Raw genomic sequence first — 20,013 nt, 5'->3', positions numbered from 1 at the left:
TTTCCAGGTAAATGGATATTACCCCCTCCACCCTTAAACAGGTTAGCTCCTCAGAACATTTATTTTATTATATTACATCAGAAGATGCATATGACTGTATGCAATACATTATTTTTTCAAAGACACTGGTGTCAGTAGAGTACATGCACATTAATGGGCAGCATAGAACAACACAGTAAGGACCTGAACCCACAATTAGATTTGTGCAGTCTGACTCCCTGCAGTCATAATGAAGACACACTGGGATCCGTACAAGCCTAGGGCATGTAGACCGAAAACTCAAATCAGAGATCTTAACTGCTGAGACAGGAAGGAAATTGAAAAACTTTTCTGTTTCTTAATCTATAAACTAATCCTTCTTTCACATTTACTGGTCAAATAGAAGTCCAGGAAAGGAATCATTTTTCTTGTTAGTTTCCTCCAAACAAAACAGATTGACCTCTTCTGGGGATTTTAAAGTATCAAGCCAGAGGAGTAAATTTTCCTTTCTGTCTGGGCCCTGGCACCCTGTATCTTGCTGCTCAGTGTAAATAATTGGATCAAGATTAAAATATGACAATGTGAGAAAGGTTTAGCAATGATCATTTATTCTTCACCTCAAGAGCAGACTGTAAAAACAATTATTCTGGTATCATGTAGGTAAGACCACCATTATGCACAGATGATCCTGTAACTGCTAAAAAACATGGCCTAGAAACCATGGTTCCATAAAAGCTCTACAAAATTATTAAGTGATGAGCTTAGACTAATAAATATTATTGCTCTGCACTTAGGCAATTTCTGTTGCTGAAGGCTCTTAAAGTTCAGTCTTTTATGATGATGAAACAGCTACCACAACACAGGTGACAGGAGACCAAAGCAATACAACGTTTAGAAAACTTCATTTTTATCTTCCTTTAAGTTGAACAATCCTGCTGGAAGAGGAAAGGAGAAATATTTTATATATATACATACATATATATATAGTAATTGGACTAAGCCTTCTGCTCCTTCCATCAGGCTCACTGACATTCTTAATAGAGAACTCCATTCAGCGACTGAGCCATCCATTTGACATCATGACATTTCCCTTAAGAGGGCACAGATTTGATTTGATATTCCAGTGGAAAACCCATAAATACCACAATTGGGTCACCCCCTAGGTTGAACTATAGACAGACAGTATTCCCCAACTCTACGATCAGCCCACAGGCCCTCCCACAACAGCTCACGCAGACTGCATGAAGTTGGAAATAATTAATAATACTGAAACTTACACCTTTTCTCTGGAGGGAGAAAAATAACATATAGCATATAATCAAATTCTGTAAATTAGGGCAGTTTTAAAGCTTGGAACAAACTATTAATTGGAAAGTTTATAAATTACACAAAAAAGACATGGATTTAGCATAAAAAAAGTTCCACTATTCATATGCCCATAGTCTCATCTACAATCCCGTCCCTGGCAGTATTCATCAACTCATTCCTAGGCCCCTTTCCCTCCACTTAAAGGCTGTCAGAAGGGGTGGGAAAAAACATCAGAAAATAAACAATGAAAAGGGAATCAGCTGTATTAACTCTGGATCCATCCCAACACCTAGGTACTCCTTAGTTAATCAGACAACTAACATTTGAAAACTACCTACCACATATCCTTGCTTCGGTTACAGCTACGGTACACATGCCACAGGCTGCAGACATCTAAACATAACCAGTTAGTTTCCTCCGAATCTACTGCAATCAGATAAGTGACTACAGCATATACAACCCTCCTTCATGCAATCCATATATGACCTTCCTTCACATAACCAGAGAAAGACACAAGAATGCTTCCTGTTTCTTAGGGTTAAAAAAAAAAAAAAAAAAAAACACCACAATAAATTAGAGAACAGGGAATAAAACCCATCAATTAGAAAAAGATACCGAAGACAGCAATGATCATGTAGATGAAAGACGGGATAGAAACAAGAACAGGGAAAAAATAAAAGACGTCAGAAGGGAAAGAAAGGACAAGTATCATCTCCAGGCCACTATATAAGGATGGATGCTTGCTTACTAACTTCAGGAGTTAGAAACTGCATTAGAAAAAGTTTTGGGACAACTCTAGGTCATGCTGGCACCTAAGAATACTAAAATCAAACAACAGCATAAGAAAATAAGATAAGGTAAGAAAGAACAGAGAACTAGAGAAAATAGACTAAACCCAGCAGGTTTCACCATCAGTAGCTTCTGTGATTTGCTGCTTGTATCAGTCAGCATCACATTCACGTGCTGTGTTTGTATTTAACACAGATCACAGCAAGCTGTCATACTCCCAGACATATGAATATATTGTGCCACATATCTTATGCAGTAAATGACTGAGAACAGTAAGTGATCTTAGAAGAAATGTGGCAGTATGTGTTTATGTATCAGAAAGCAGGAGACAGCCCGTAAAGGGCAGGCAAGATATAGAAGACAGTTACTCACAGGAGGTGGCAAAAGGAAGTTAGAGAAAAGGAATACAAGAATGTCATCAGATTATACTGGATTTATGTCACATCCTATATATAGCTCAGTGAGATTTTTTTATATACTTATTCTTTGCCTTCTGGCAGTTAAGAACAGATGATTTTTAGCAGAACTAGGAAGGACTTCGCTAATGCCAAACAGAAACATTACAAGGTTCATAATGCTTCTCCAAAGGATTTTCACCTGGTTTTCATCTGCTTGAGGTCAGAAAAGAATGAAGTGAAAGAATGAAGGCACCACAACTACAAAAGGCACAACGGCTCCATTGGGCAACACGCTGGTGTCCGGCTCCATTATTGTTGTTACCAGGAACAAATAAGAGGACTGACAGCTGAGATCGAAGATGGCAAATCAGTAGAACTACTCCTGCTGTTCAGTATCTGCAACATTTTCTTGCATTCAATTTGTATTCACCTATCTTGTGTCATAGGATAGGCACCATCTTTGTTCAAGTTTTGTTTTAAATTCAACAGTTCAAAGCTTATGTAATTTTAGATACATCTAAACAAAGATTTTAATTTTACTTTACAGGGGCCTCTGTAGGAAAAGAAAAATTCATAATGTAGATATATTGACAAAAAACACTCCTAGGACATCAGCCTTAGGGCTAAAATTAATTCCTAATTCACCAGTTCCAATTATTGTGGTGCGCTCTCAAGTCCACTGCTGATACTAGCAGTTCTGAATGTCTGATCTAAAGAAGGAATTGATCAACAAGTTTGCTGATGACACTGACTCATTCCACTAAGTAAGCTCTCCAGGTAGAATTTTTGAAGCACTGCACAGGACAACAGCACTTCAAGTTTTATTTGTCTAATGAAAAACTGGCGTGCGATGATAATACACCAACACTACACTAGGGACAAAACTCAGAAGAACTCTTCCAGATTGAAGGCACTTAGTCTTTACAAAAGAAAAGAAGAGCTGAAAGAGCAAATTAGAATTACTGTTTTCTATTTTTTAAAAATGTTAGAAAAAAAAAAAGCTTTTACCACAAGAAATCTGAATGCGTTAAGAGCCATGGCTGAGCAAGTTAAGACAGAAGACAAAATAAACAAAAAGCAGCGGCACAGACACTGGAAACTTCACTGATCAGTCCTATACTTGTTGGGAATTTTATCTTTTAGGGAATGTCACCTGGTATTAGTCTGCCAACTAACTAGCAAAGACAAAGTATTTTGGTGATCATTCTCAAAACCCATAAGCTTAAATTACAAGCAAAGAACAGTATTTGGAACAGGCAAGACCATAGCAGGAGGAATAAATGGAGCAAGGACCAAGATAAGTGCATCACACAGAGCCCAGCACACACAGAAATCATGGAATGAAATCAGGTATTCCAAGTAAAAGAGGCACTCCAAAAAGATGAAACAAGAAGTTTTCACACCAGAGTTAAACGCAACATGCCTCCAGCAGAACTGAGCAACAAAGTGACTTTTAATACCAGCACTGCAGGAAGAGAGAATGGTAGCGTTTTTCATCTAAGGGCACTGTTCACAAATCTAATATATTTTACTCAAGTATCATGGGCAGTTTGTATAAATTAAACAAAATAACAAAAAAACCCAATGATACCAAAACATAATTGAAATTGCTGCACAATGGATAAATTTTACGATACACAACTTGCAAAATACAAAACTAGATCTCACAGCATGAATTTATAGCTACAAATGACTTTTTAATCACAAAAGGTAAGTGTGATTGGTGATACAATAATCCTAGGCATGCTTTACCTATCAAAAAGAAGTAATTTCATGACAAGCTTAGGGATATCTCATTTGCAGTCTCACTGCCTGACCAATTAAGAGAACTGCAGCACAATATTGCTCCTAAAGTAGCACAAACAAAAAAAAAGAAGAAAAGATAGAATCATAGAATTGCTGAGGTTGGAAGGGACCTTTAAGATCAGCAACTCCAACCATTAACCTAACCTGATAAAAATCACTTCTAAACCACATCCCCAAGTACCACATCTACCCTTTATTTGAACACCTCCAGGGATGGCAAATCCACCACCTCCCTGGGCAGCCTATTCCAATGTTTAATAACCCTTTCAGTGAAAAAGTGTTTCCTAATATTCAGTCTAACCTCCCCTGACATAACTTAAACCCATTTCCTCTCATGCTATCACTTGTCACCAGGGAGAAGAGGTCAGCCCCCACCTCTCTACACCTCCTTTCAGGTAGTTGTAGAGGGTGATAAGGTCTCCCCTCAGCCTCCTCTTCTCCAGGATAAACAACCCCAGTTCCCTCAGTCGTTCCTCATAAGATTTGTCCTCCAGATCCCTCACCAGCTTTGTTGCCCTTCTCTGGATGCGCTCCAACACCTCAATGTCCTTCTTGTAGTGAGGGGCCCAAAACTGAACACAGTGTTGAGGTGGGGCCTCACTAGTGCTGAGTACAGGGGAACGATCACTTCCCTAGTCCTGCTCACCACACTATTCCTGATATAGACCAGGATGCCATTGGCCTTCTTGGCCACCTGGGCACACTGCCAGCTCATATTCAGCCGTCTGTCAACCAACACCCCCAGGGCCTTTTCTGCCAGGCAGCTTTCAAGCCACTCCACCCCAGTCCTGTAGCGCTGCATGGGCCTGTTGTGACCCAAGTGAAGGACCCGACACTTGGCCTTGTTGAACCTCATACCATTGGCCTCAGCCCATCAGTCCAGCCTGTCCAGATCCCTCTGCATAGCCATCCTACTCTCAAGCAGATCAACACGCTTGCCTAGTTTAGTGTCATCTGCGAACTTACTGAGGGTGCATTCGATCCCCTCATCCGGGTCATTGATAAAGATATTAAAGAGAACTGGCCCCAGCACCAAGCCCTGGGGGACACCACTTGTGACTGGACACCAACTGGATTTAATTCCATTCACCACCACTCTCTGGGCACGGCCATCCAGCCAGTTTTTTACCCAGCGAAGAGTACACCTGTCGAGGCCATGAGCAGCCAGATCTTGACACTGCATTTAAAGCCAGGTAATAATTTGGTTAACTATGAGGTAGCATAATCCAGGAGAGAAGGCAAGCCCAGAGGCCAAACACTGCAGATGTGTAATATGGGCTTCCACAGGCAAGTTGTCCTTCAAAGATCCTAAGCGCTGGAAGAAAAACACTTAAACAGAAAATAAATGCTACAACAGTTTTACCGCCCTCATTTGTAATGGTTTCTAGTTCTGTAACCAAATTAACCTTCTGTTTTGATTCCATTTTCATCTTTTGTTGGAAAACTTCAATTTTAGTTGGTCAATTTCATCTTCTTATCAGGATAAGAAGTCCACATAGAGCAATGCCAGTAGAAAAGATTAGCATCCCAGACTGGCAGCACCCCACAAAGGGTTTAGGAATCTAAGGTCTTGGGAAGGAGGAAGCATTTTCTCAATGAGGGACAAAAGGCTGAATGCTATTTTACTAGCTGCTGGGTACAAGTCATCCCGGGCATGTCAGCAGTCTTTGCCAGAAAGAGACTAATCTCATAGCAAAAACCATCTTCTATCTCATTTGAAAAAGGCAATCACTCCTTCCCTTGGGTGCATAAGGGCATTATGATACCTTTCTACCTAAACAGATTTCACAGATTTGTTTGCAAAGACTACAGGGAGTCAGCTTTCTCCATGCTTATCTTATCTGAAGAAACAAAATATACAAGTAGTTAGATACCAATTCTCACCACTAAAAAAAAATACTAAGTTTTCATGAACCATTCTACGTCATGTAGTCAATGCCTTTGTTCATTCAAAAGCAAATTGCATATGTGAGCTGTACAGGCATATATGAACCGTGCAGGCAGGGAAGAAGTATTTACAATGTACACAGTACTATGGCTATATATCAGTTAGGAGCGAGGTGAATGGTTGCAAGCACACACACACACGCACTCTCTCTGAAAGGAAGTTATGACCCTCTCCATACCGCCAAATGCCAAGACAGAGAGAGCTTTCAAAATCTGCATATCACTTAAAATATTTCCCTCTAGAATACTTTGTAACCATTCCTGGTACAGTGTCTAGCAAGTCCTTAATGCTCAGCAGCCAACCGGTTAGGTCCCAGGGGACCCTGTGCTGCTCCCCCTTGGAAGAGGCTAATGTGTCCTGACATTGCTGCAGCGCACGAGGGTAGGAATCTTTCAGCGTCTTCACCATGTCACTGCTCATTTCGTTACAAAAGCCGATGACTGCTTCAGGAGTAGGCTGCAGTAATAAAAGCTCTGAGAAAGTCCTTTGTGCCTCTTACAAGGGCTCTGCTTGTAGGGAGAGCTAAAATTTGCTCTTACTCTGCCTGCCACTCTCACCACACCAGCAGCACCCTGCTGAAAACATAAAGGTACCATGCTGGCTGTTTTCAAAAATAACGGCTGACCACGCTCAAGAATTTCCCATTTACTCACAAAACACTTTGGCATCCATGGGCAAGATTCATTCTACTCAGAAATTCCCCTACAAAAACAATTTGAAATTAACCTGCTAACACAACCAAAAAAACCCTTCAAATTTACAACATTTGAGTCTTTTAAGCTTTGGATCCAGTTTGCATCTCTTTTCATCTTAAGAGGGAAGACAGATTGGATATATTCAAAGAAAGGCAAAATAATGGTTGGCTTTACAGGTGGCAACACAGAGTAAAAACTAAGATTATTTAGCCTAGAAAGGAGGATTAGAAAGGATACAGCTGAGTCCTTTCTTTCAACCCTGTCTCAAAACTCAATTTCATAAAGTCCCCAACATCTAACGTGATGTCAGCCACTGGAATCCCCAGCAGCAGAGCATTACAGCCCAGTAACTGATATTTTTTCAAAGGAAAGAATAATAATATAGCCAGCATTGGAATTCACTCACACCAAGACTAAGTCAGCTACTGCAGCATATTAGCTAATGCATAGGCACACACCTTCCCAATGTTCAAAAGTGAATTGGGAATAAGAGTTGGAGAAAGAGAAGAAAAAATAGGAAGAGAAAGAAAAGTACATTCACTCTCCTTCAGCAGTCACAGAAGTCAGGGGAAAGACCAATATCCTGAACTGCTCAAGCAAGACTTGGTTGAAATTCAAGCCCCAGGAGTTAATCATATTTTGCTACTGGTTTCCACACAGACATAATTTTACCACTCTACAATTGCCTTCATGCGGACGGTTATTGACCAATCTATTTCTGTCCACCATCCTGCAATAAACGTGCAGGCATTAGTCTCAGCTACCATCATTTTCATTCATAAATAGTAGCAAAATAAGGAACAGTGAAGTATAACTCTGGTCAAGTGAGATCTTTATTATTCCAAGTATTTACTGCAGGACAGTCTTCCCGGAAAACTTTCAGCATTCTGCTAGTTCTTTTTCTTCTCTGTAACAGCAAAGAATGTTCTACTGCATGTAAAAAACGTCATCATCATTGCACAACTAGGGATGAAAATTATGGGGAGTTTTAAAAAAGTGACGAGGTGAGCGGAATTAAAGTTCAACTTCCCTATTACTCTGCAAAGGACTTTTAATTATATCCAATAAAAATATGATTAGGTTTAAAAATAAAAGAGAACTAAGTATAAAATAATAGTGTTCCACTAATTTTACTTTCCAAAATTAATGTTGCTGCACCTTCTATTTTTCTTCGAAGAAATGTCAGGCAGAAATATCAAACTGTCCTCAGGGAAAAATCACAGCATCTGAGATTTAAGAAGAATCCCATGCTCAAATGAGTTAGTGTACTACTATTCACTAGGGAGCAGTGTATTATGAGGAACAATGTAATAAAAGGCTTTTTTTAATATTAGAATATACCTCTATATATCAATAGTGGCAACAGTGTCCGAATAGCTCCAACATCTGACAATTTGTAACCAGGCTTCCCAGCAATCTACTCTTTATGACAGCCTTAACTAGACATTTTCTAACACGTGAGGTAGGATAAAATAGAGTTGCAAGCATGAAGAACTTCAGAAATTACTAAAATACTGTATAGCAAAAAATCCTATATTGGTACAAATTATTAGCAGGCAAAATGGTCCACTGGATGAGAATAATCAAAGAGGAAATATTCTTAGCTGCACCAGAGACTTACTGCATGACCTTGAGCAAGTTAACTTAATGTCTCTGCCCAAATTCTCCTACGGAAAAAGAAAAAAGGACAGTAATGCTTGCCGATTATTGCACAGACATATGATATCTATGGCAAAAAGCGTTTCATTAATACCTGAGAACCTGCATTTTGTTCTAGAAAACCTTTGCCTTTATAAATTCTTAGTATGGACACTGGCTTTTAGCCCAAAGGACCCAATATCATCTGACAAGACTTTCCCCTCTGATGTGCAAACGCCCGTCAGTCCCATGTGCTCCTTCTCAATTTTCCAATGACTATGTAAGAAACAGATTTCCAGAGATTCTGAAGTGTTAGGGACACAGGGGGAGAAAAATATCCTCCCTCAAATTCAACTTATTTTTCACATCATTTACCTTCGTGAATGCAGCTAGCACTAGAATGAAACTTAGAAAAAAAACTTTTGTTAAAGCTGAAAAACTTGCACTATTTCTGCTTCTCCTTTCAAAGAACAGAGGGAACCTGAATAAATGAATCAAAGCAAAAGAAAGTTTGGCTAGGTAGGTTAAAATTACACTGGACTCTTTATTGCTCTACATGTGCAAACACACGCAGATACTGATGAACATGTTTCAGCCAGAAGATCACCAATCCACGGTTAACGTGGCATTCCACCTAAAAGCCTACCCCTGACAAATAAGCACTACAAGTTTCACATCAACAAAGTTTGTCATTTCGAAGACATCATGTGTTTATTTAAAGCACATGATACAAGCAGCAAATAAAACCCTAGCCCTGTGACTAGGTTTATATGGATGAACTACTGCAGGTCACAAAACTTCAGTTCATGTTTTCGATACGTTTAGGGGATTTTGGGTCAGGAAGCAAGGGAAAAGCTATCAGGCTGCTTCATTGTTCATACCTCTTCCAGTAAGAAAAAATACCTTATGCAAATATTCAGTTTCTTAATGCAGTTCTACATTGCTTGATGTTAATTAGAGGAATGACTCTCCTTAAACATAATGCATTTTCAGGTGATGCTTATTCTTACCTGGCAAGTTCTTTAATTAAGTTTGCAATGCGTCTCTTGTCCTCAGGACACAAATCCTTTAAAGAAGCACTCTTCATTCCTCCTTCATTAGTGACCTGAAAATGGAAAGTAACATTTTAGAAAGTACTCTCTAAAGGAGAACAAATATTTCATAAGACATTAAAAGCATTTCAAGACCTAGTAATTAGAAGCTGGAAGTAGACAAATTCCAACTAGGAAGGAAAATCCCTTTTTTTTTTTTTTAAATCTAAGTACAGTTCAGTGAAATAAATTACCAAATTGCGGAGAATTCTTTTACGAGACTTGTAATTCAAATGTAAGCTGCTAGCTTCAATACTAAACATGTTGGGTAAAGTTTTAAAACATACAGTATTCATTGATTCACAGTAGATAAAGGGCAGTAGGTTCTCATGACTTGGAGATCTAGTGCAATGATATCCAAATCCAAGTTCAAACGTTATTATATTAGGATCCTAAAATAAAGACTAAGAAAAAAAACATTCTGCCTTAGTGTTTATGACCAAAGTATACACAACAGAAAAAAAGGTATGCAATTTATTGTTAGTATATGGTAAGTCCTTATTTCAAAAGGCTTTTTTAATACACAGAAAACTACACACCCTTTCACAAGTCACTATTGCTTGTTTTTAATTATTTCCTTGCTACCTTCATGCTTGCTATTCCTTCTCAAAACAAACCTTTAACATACTCCACTACTTCACTTCTAATGCATTCCTTTATCCTACTGAGAACTGCAGTATTTGTTATCAATGTCCACCAGAGGGCATATTGCTGTTGGTGTTTGCAACAGTTCCTTTTATTATTGAGGTTACCGGCACTACCCATTTCGGGTGTTTCCAAGCAGGAAACAGTTTGAGTTCTAAATTGTTTTTATTTATCAAAAATTTCTGTCATCGGTGACTCAGTTCTCCAGTGCTAGTGCTAAGCACAAAATAAGAATCCCAAGATGCAAGCAGCAATAAGAGCTATGCTATTCTGTCCAAGATTTTGGCAAGTTTAGATATTTACCCTTAATGACTTAATTATTTTCAGTCTAGACTTTTACAAACCTACAAATATTACAAATCTCTCCAAGCGCGTACAGTGCTCAACATGAGATACAAGAGTGCTACCAAATGCCTTGCAGCTTGGCCAAGTTAACACAATGAAGCACAGAACAACCTCTGATCATACAAAGCAAACACTGGGCTTGTCTCCCCTCATTAGCACTAATGGCAGCTGATCACACATCAGAAAGGAAGTGTCCCCTTCCATTTTTAGCTAATTGCTTCTTGAACAGTGTTTTGAAACAATTAAAGGACTATGTTGCTTTTGAGAGAGGTAATGATTTTATACAGACTCATGTTACACCTACCTGACCCTTCAGTACACTCCTATTTTAACTTCAATGTATTTTCATAAAAAAAAAAAAAAAAAAAACACAAATAAATATATAAATGGAGCTTCTCAATGGAAATTAGACTTAGGGGCTTTTCAAGGGGACATTTGATTTCACAGTTTCCTTCCCAAACATATGCTATTTACAGTCATACAAATGAAGAGAAAATGTCTTTAACTTAACTGAATTTAACTTCAACTAAACATATGGTTCGAGGATTTCCATTTCCCATGCTAAAAACACCTACAAATGATTTTTTTAGCAACTAGATGATGGAACTTCTTTAAGAAAAATAAGAAGTTACAGGACATTTTTCACTCAAAAAAGAGGCAGAAGCTTGATCACAGCAGTGAAGGAGATGTTAACAAAGGGTACCTCAAGTTTTTACCCAAACCCATGTAAATACTGTCAGGCAAACATTTGTGGAATGAAGAAAAAAATCTGAAAAGTTAGTCTGTGCTTTTTTGTATCACTCACAGGTACGGATAGATGGCACACTGTCATGGTTTAGGCCGAACTGGCCATCAGGTGAGCAACAGATGCTCCCCCCCACCTCTCTTCAAAGAGAGAGGCAGAGGAGGGAAAAAGAGACTTATGAGTTTAGAAGCAACTAAACTATTTTAATGAAATATTAATAACAAAAGGAAAATAATGAAATATATATAAAACCGTATCAAGCTCCCAGGATGACGTCACCGGCTGGCACTGGGGAAGTCCAAGACTGGACTCAGTGACGGATGGGAACTGGTTTCTGGATCTGCATTCAGGATCAGGATCAAAGGCAGACAGAGTCCTCCTCAGACATCGGCCATTGAAGAAAGAGCACTGACCCTTTGATCCGTCAGCTTTTATACTAAGCATAAGGCAGATGGGATGGAATACCCTGTTGGTCAGTTTTGGGTCACCTGTCCTGTTGGCTCCTCCCTGCAGGTTCAACCCCACTACACTTTTCCACTTCCAACCCTCCAACGGGGCAAATAACAGTCAGCTGCCTTTGGGTGGTATTGCAATAGATATAAGCAAGAGCCCTCTGCATACCACTCCTTGCTGTCAACTATAAACATCACTCTCAGAGGAAGCAGCGTCTGCACAATATTCTGCCAATTTTTGTTTAGAAGAGGCCCAGCTAAGAAGCAAAGCTACTGAACAAAATTGGCCCTGTTCTACCTCAAATCAGGACACATACAAAAAATTCTCAAAGGCAGACTTGCACCACAACACATGTCAAAATGAAGCTGTGGAATTATGCACAGCAACAGCTCCACCATTCAAAACAAGATGACAAATGAGATAGAAATCTGGAAAAATAAGATGATACAGTCTTGGCTTCTATCCTTTCTACCCATCTCAGTGTAAAACACAGTTTTATAACTCAGTATTTTCTGGATGAAATGTACTAAATAAATGGAATATTCTCTCACTTTATGAACCACACCTTAGAAGATGACAATTTGCGTGACAGAAGCTGACAATTTCTGTCAAATGGAAAGTAGGAAGATGGGAAATTTTGGTCAAGACCAGTATAGCAAACCACAGATTTATTAAAAGTACCAGAAAAGCTCCAGGGCTAACAAGACCTTTTTGAAGTCTTTTCCAAAACTCTCATCCTCCTTTGTGGCACTCAAGCCTATCTGAATGAAGAAAAGGTAAATCAGTTGTGCCAAGGTTCATATTACAGCAAAACTCAATCCATTCTCTTCAAAAGAGGATTCTGGTAAATAGTAATGGTACAACAGTGTGAAGTATGTTAAAGTAAAGCAATCGACTCCCTAAACACGCACACAATAGCTTGAAGAAAATGAGTTGTGTTGATGATGAAAACTCCTTGCAAGAAACTTTGGGAAACCTTCTTCTTCTGTAACAAGTAAAATGTATTTATTCTGTTCATTTCAAGTAATTCAGAGCTTATCTTCAAAGTTAGAGTACAAAGTTTCCATGAGGATTTAGCAAGGTGAGAGAAAAACAGAAGGTTAAAAAAGACAGAAAAGAGAAAGAGCTTTGAACACATTTTATTGTCAATATTATAAAAGCATATCTGAGTCTCTAATCAATATTTCACATTTTAGGCATTACATAAAAAGAACAAAGACCATTTCTACCCCAACAGCTCTCAGAAAAAAAAGGAGTAAAAATTCTCTAAATAAGGAATGCAAACAACACACCATACAACAAAACAGATTTTAATGTGACATAGGACGGCATCTATGAGACAGCGGGCTTGTAGATACTTATGAAGAGATGCTTCTAGATAAAGATTCTGCATAATGGGGGCTACCTGTGAAATTTCTCTGCATGTCACCTAACACACCATTTGCAAAGTGGAAGTACAAACCAGCCTCCTAAAAGCAAGTACTGATAAACATAGAAATGGAAAGGGACGAGTCCAGGAAGAGCCCTAAAAATGAATACTAGTTATCAGAGTGTCATGCTGAAAGATTCAAAGGACGATGACACTGTCAAAGCAATGGGAACTGAGCAATCTGTCTCCACATCAGAGTTCTGAATGTACATGTGAGGCACACAGAAGACAGAGAAGGGCATCTTAGCCCAGATGAAGAACAAGATTTAACTGCATGATAATACCACAGCGATTCAGAAGTAGTCAAAAGTTTTAGAGCCTGCCTGTAAGCAAGAGGATACCAAACCAAAGTGACTTACAGACTTGCCTAAGATTACTACCAGGCAAGAGACTTCACAGTACTCAAATGACGTAGTCACTGTACTATACAAATCATGTTAGAAAAATGACATCTCTCAACAGATTTCTGAATAACACAATACCTATCACAATAGAGAATAACCTTCCAAAGGAAACCCTACTGGTTTGAAATTTCTAATGCTTTAACTGTAAGAAAAGGCTCACCTATTGCCACAGAAGTAAACCAGACAATTCAAAGAAGAGGCAAAAATAATGTCAACTCACAAAGCTATCCCTACTACTCAGATGCATTTTTAACTTTTACTATTAAAAACAGAAAGTGATTTTACCCTACTAACATGAGCAGCCACAGCAAAAAGTTCTCTAAAAAGAATTTTAGAAGTCTTGTTTGTAAGTGATGTGACAAAAGCAATGAAACTGAATAGACTGAAATACAACTTCTTGTGCGATTGGCTAGTAACATATAGATTAGGGGCTGCTCAAAGCTACACTCTCTCTCTCTGTGCATATACACACACAGAAATATATATAATCTGTTTTACATAGCCCCACCTAGATACTACTTACACAAATCAGCATATTCATCCTTTGTTCTCTTTAGGTGGGCAAGCCATCTCAGTGGAAAAGTAACTTTTGCCAGCAAGCCACCACGTAAGCAGGCAAAGTGTAAGAGAATGCAAAAATAATAGTACTCTAAAACTGTTTAAAAGTTTTCAATCTAAATATTTTCTGCCATTTTTCTCCTACGTGCACTCATAAGAGCAAGAAAAATTTGCCTTTACTGACCTGTTGCCCTGCCAGTTCTCCTGTGCTTCTGACAGGATCCATGGAAACAGAACCAACAGCTATAGGCACCTTTAGCTCAGTTTTACTTTTCTGATATTTTGGCAAATACCTTGTTCTTAAATTTCCTTTTGTAGACACTCCTGTAGATGAAAGACAAGCAGAAAACACAGATTATAAAGTCAAAAGGGACCCTTCTCTTGTCTCCTACAACAACAGGACTTCCACAAAGGCATCCTTGCCTTCGCAGCTCTTTTTGAAAAAAAATGAGCATTTCAGGTATATGTTTGCAGTTCCCCCCAGCCTCTCACTCCATACAAAATTTTATTAAGATGATCATATCAGCAGAAAAAAAGGTGCACGGCACTGAAGTGCACCCACCACAATGAACATCGAAGTAAATTTTGAAATGCGCATGTTGTCTTCTGACTGAGGTTTAATGCAAAAAACTGTATTTAAGATGCAAAAGCATAAAATTTAGCTTCTGCTTTGACGCTTAAAGGTAACAAGGAGCCAAGCACCAGTAATGCTGTTAAAACTACCACTCGTGATATAATGTAACTTTTTTCTGTTATACAGCCAACCTCCTGATTGCTCAGGCTAATTGTTTGTTCTTTCCAGGACCAGGTATACAAGTAACCTAACACTGCAGTGCACACTGCACGGATCATCTGTAAAAACCTTTCTGCCATAATTAGAATTAGTTCATCACTACCAACATGAAAGAACTGAAAATCCTAGTACTGCAATTATAGAGACAACACTTAGACTAAGACTAAAACATCCCAGGGCCAGATGAAAGCCAATAGCTCCTTGGTACTGCCCCAAGGTTTGAGATTTGACTGTTCAGAACTGCAAAAAGTTTTGAACAAAAAATATTGATTTTGTACTAACAGGTATTACATTTATTTGGGTAATGAGTTTCAGAAGTGTACCAGCAATTCAAGTGAAAAGACTAAATTATAAGCTTTAACATTTCCACGCTCGTACACAAGGGAAAACAATGTTTCTGAAACTCTCTTCCAGAGACATAGAATATTTCCCAGAGTGAATTCATTTCCATCACTTAGGATCTCCGCTTTCTTTCCAGAGCACAGAGTATAATTACCTGACATTGGCTAGCTTGAACTATGATAACTACAAAAGAGCACGCAGAGATTTTTAATAGAGCTGTTTGGCCAGTAGTTTTGTAGGGTAAACATGCTACACCAAACCTAGAGTAGGATTCCTCAAAATTTATAACTGCTGGACATAAAAGAATTTTACTAGTTAATCATCCCCAGATATGTTTTCAGGACCTGGTGTCACTGTAAAAACTGTGTTTGAAAACAATTAGAAAATTCTGAAGTGGGCCTAAGAACAACCAACTTTTCCGCAGGGATATACACAAGTATGCACTCAGTAAATCAAGGTCAAGAGAACTCATAAAAAAATATGTCTTTTTCTTTACACAATGAATCTTCATTTTAATTGTTCTCTTCAAAATTTACAAAAGACCTAAACTTCTCTAATGCTTCAACATTCTTTTGAGACCACATTAAAAATTCAACTTACCTTATAGATTGGATAAAACTATGCTCCAACTGAAATAGAAACAACTCCCCTGAAACTGTTCATCTTACACCATAAGCTTATCTAAGCAGCAGAGCATAACCCTGTATGTCCCATTACAACTTGTGATGACTCTGTATACCTTACACACTTAAGTACACAAACCACGTACCTGAAAAGACATTGCAAAGTTTAGCATTCACAGGAAAAACCTTTGTTTACAGCTGTTAGAAGGTCATACCTGAAACAGATACCATTGGCTGTTCTTCATCAGAAACTGCATGTGGCTTTATTAAAGGCAATAAACAAAAAGAGAGCAAGCTTAGCCCTTAAACAGAACTATAAAAATAAATGTTGGCTCTTAATTTTAAAAGACTGTTGATAAGAAAACAAACTGGCAACACTTTTGGAGCACCAAAAGTAAGTAAAACTTGACCAGAAAAAACAACCACCACACAGATTGCTATAACAAAAAGAACTACCCCCTCGCTGTGCATTAACTTCCAGCCTGTAAAGACTATCTTAGAGGTCACCTTCACAAAAGATCCCAGGGACCTGCCCCAGTTACAACTGCAATTACTAAGATAATGAAGTAACAATATTTATTTAAATTAGAGCAGGTTATCACTATATAAGGAACATCCTCTTGATATGTATGGAAGATAAATACTGAAATAGTGTATAGTCATACTGCAATGAAATACTTTTTGTACAGTACATTCTAAGAAACATAAATGAGGATAAATGCAAAAGGTTTCAAAGGAAGTTGGTCAGTCTCATCTGATCATCACATGATGAGTAACAGATGAAAGCCTGAGGACTGATTTTCTTTAAGAAGTTTCAAGAACATTCAAATAACCCAGAGCTTTAACAATTAAATTACTTGACTACAGAAAATGCTTAAAAATCATAAAGGACTGGGCACCATATTATTCGTGCTGTGTTGGCAGTCACTGAACTTTAATTCTTGCCTCCTAGAAGTCACTAAAAATGGGACTCAACACAATTCAGGGAAGGGTGTAAACTATAGTGTGTTCCTTAAAGCTACAGCTTCATTTAGCTGAACTTAAAGATTTTTATTCCCACATAAGTAACTGGCATTATACTAAAGTGAAAAACAAAAGCACAGGGCACAAAATTCCACTCCACTATCTTTTATTTATACCCCTTTATTTTCCTCAGCCTTCTAAGGCTGGACAATTAACTCAATTACATAATTTCTGTGCTGTTTACAGATAAATGCATTTAAGGTTTCGCAGCTGTCTTCATACAATAAAGTCAAATTGTGAAAAAAATTTAGTTAACCTATACAAACTCTTGCCTTAACTAAAATTTTATTTTGATAGTACCATCTCAAAAACTTAATTTAATCAATTACCACATGGTAGAGAAAATTAACAACAGCCTAGAATCTTCCCCCTGTGGGCAGCAACTTCAAATTCAATCAATACCCACTCTCTATCACACAACTGGTACTTGCCACACTGGAAGGGCTTGATCGCAGGCTCACTTGTGATCTTGTTGATCCACTTTACCACTTGTAAGCAGTTATCACTCATCAGTCTCATACCAGTTCGAGAATATGTTCACTTAGTACTACTGTCAAAGCCACCTCTCTCTACAAACACTGAAAGCACTTTCGTTCTCACCAGTAAACTGCAGCCTGCTATCTCCAGCTGTCACAACTCATTGTGGGGACATGCCATGAACCAGGTGAGGAAGCTGAATAAACTCTGAAACTAAAGCACTGTGTCCCCTCTTTCCAAAAAGCACCAAGACAGATCAAAAGTCCAAGCCTGGATCACAGCCCAGCCCAAACAGTTGCCTCAGCACAACTGCAACAGCAATCTGCAGGACCCTGAGGACAGTACCTTCAACTCATACTACTACAGGAAACAATGAACTTCAGCACAAGTGATTGCTTTCTCAACTGACATATGGTTGGTTAATTTGTGTGTCAACACATGGCTATAGGAAATAAAACCAGGTTTGCCTAAACAACATTTGGCTTTTGAAGTTTGCCTCCAGTATTGACACTGTTGTGGATAGATACCTAGTAGCAGGATGAAAAAATTAGTCAAAGCTGTTGCAGTTACTTCCCCCAGCTAGCAGGGCCACTCTCTTGTGAAGGTTTGCAGCCTACTGTATTAGAATAAACCAAAGCCAGATCAGGTTACCTTAATCAGCTGGACTGAAAACTGCAGTGACTCAGGAGCTGATTCATAAACAGGTCCAACATCCTTGTCTCAGAGTGAAAGACTGGGGACAGCACGAGCATCTACCATTTAACATTAATCCACTGCCACGTACCTCTCAAGACTCCCAATAAGGTGACCACACACATTACAAACCTTGTACCACCACAGCCAATGTTCAAGCAATTATAGAGAGAAGTTCAGTTTTCCAAAGCTATTAAACCAACATTACCAAGTCTCCCAAATTTCCTGTCCCCACCTCCTTTTATTGAAAGCATCCACTATTATTTGCTCTTATGCCATATGCATTTCCAGGTATTTAAACTTTTCCAAGATCAGAGGCAATACAACCTACTTGCAAAAACATGTAAAATAGAAATGGTTGTCAGGTAAAGCCTCATTCCTTGGAATATCATGATGCATGAGACTACTGCTGTTTATTCAGGGAAAACAAGTTGTCAATTGATAAAAATATACCGTCATTGTAACTGCATCAGCACTCCCACAGCTGAACAGAGTAGTGACAGTGTGACAACAAATCTGATATGTGACTACCAACCTTCACATGTGACTACCAACCTTCACCCTATCACGTCACAGAGAAAGTTGCAAGCAATTTTTTTCTCTTTTTTTTTTTTTTTAACACAAACAGGAAATCATAACATGCTCCCTAAACAGTCCATTGGATGGTTGGCCCATTTCATTTGTACATTGTTTTCCAGCGGGTGTGCAATCAAACCTAAATACAAGAGAACATACTCATACTCTTCAATTACTTGTAGCTGATGCTGGAATCCCACTCTCAGTGCAATCAACAGTGATACCTCAAGTCCCTCATACTTACAGATAAATTGTCAGTTCCTAAATTTCCACCAGGCCAGACTGCCAGTTCCACCCTAATGTCTTCAAGTAGCTGAGCCTCTAACTCAGCTATGGGAAACCAAACATCAACGCCAACTCCTTCTGGTTCTCTAAGCCATGCAAGCACATCTCTCTCTAGCCAGGCTTTTCCATGCTGAATCCCCAACACCACAACCATCACCTACCCCATCTATGTATCCAGCCCCATGAAGTCTCCCTCAACCGGGGCTTGCATGTCTTCTGCAGACAAAGCCATCACAGCCTCCTACTTGCCCCTCACAGATAAGAGCCCTCCCTGACTCCAGGTCCACCACAGGCTCACCCTAAACGTTATGCTTGTCGTCAAGCTTAGTCACCAGTCACAAAAGCCACATCTTTTTCTTGCTGCCTGTTTCTCTGTTGATTCCCTTGCAAGTTTCCATAAGCTGAACTCAGCTCCCCCATTTCCTTACATATTTACCTCCTCCCCCACGACTTCACAGCTAGGTTACGCAGAAGGCGGACTCCCTCCTCTTGCGGGCCACCATTGCTTTTAAATCCCGCATAACTCTCCACTCCCTGTACACAAGCATATACCAAACCTCTCCCCCCGGGCCGAGCTCCCACACACAGGCGATGAGAGCCCTCAGACCCCCCGTGCCGCCGCCACAAAACCCCACCCGCACCGCCCTCAGCCTTCTCCGCACCAAATGCCCAACGCAGACGTCCCTCCCGCCGCCAGCCCTGACAGGCCGCCCCCCTCTGACCCCCAGCTCACAGCCTTCCCCTCCGGCACGGCACACCTCCCCCACACACACCCCCCACACCACCCTGCCCCTCTCTTCTCTTCTCCCCTCCCCTCCCCTCCCCTCCACACCCCCGCCACGGCACGGCACGCCCCCCCCCCCCCTCCACACCCCAAGCTACCCCAACTCAACAGAAGGATACTGTCCCGACTCCAGTAAACACCTCCGCCCGGCCCGACGGCCACCTCCGCCATCTTGAAACAACCGCC

At 39.5% G+C, this 20,013-nt stretch overlaps 1 protein-coding gene across 1 annotated transcript in view; it reads right to left on the bottom strand.

Annotated features, from left to right (window-relative positions):
* The window catches only part of KIAA1328, a gene marked incomplete at its 5' end in the record, with an annotated part of 173,059 nt that extends 153,061 nt beyond the window's left edge, over positions 1-19,998 (bottom strand). Inside the window, 4 exons of the mRNA XM_082498031.1 lie at positions 9,572-9,666; positions 14,416-14,555; positions 16,205-16,240; positions 19,947-19,998. Of these exons, the coding sequence (XP_082354157.1) occupies positions 9,572-9,666; positions 14,416-14,555; positions 16,205-16,240; positions 19,947-19,998 (323 nt within the window). The remainder of the gene's footprint in view (positions 1-9,571; positions 9,667-14,415; positions 14,556-16,204; positions 16,241-19,946) is intronic.
* Between the last annotated feature and the right edge of the window lie 15 nt (positions 19,999-20,013).

Source organism: Vanellus vanellus (genome assembly GCF_965231255.1).
Source record: "Vanellus vanellus genome assembly, chromosome: Z".
NCBI lineage: Eukaryota > Metazoa > Chordata > Aves > Charadriiformes > Charadriidae > Vanellus > Vanellus vanellus.
Note: the sequence above shows the minus strand (reverse complement) of the source record. Positions and strands in the feature narration are given on the sequence as shown.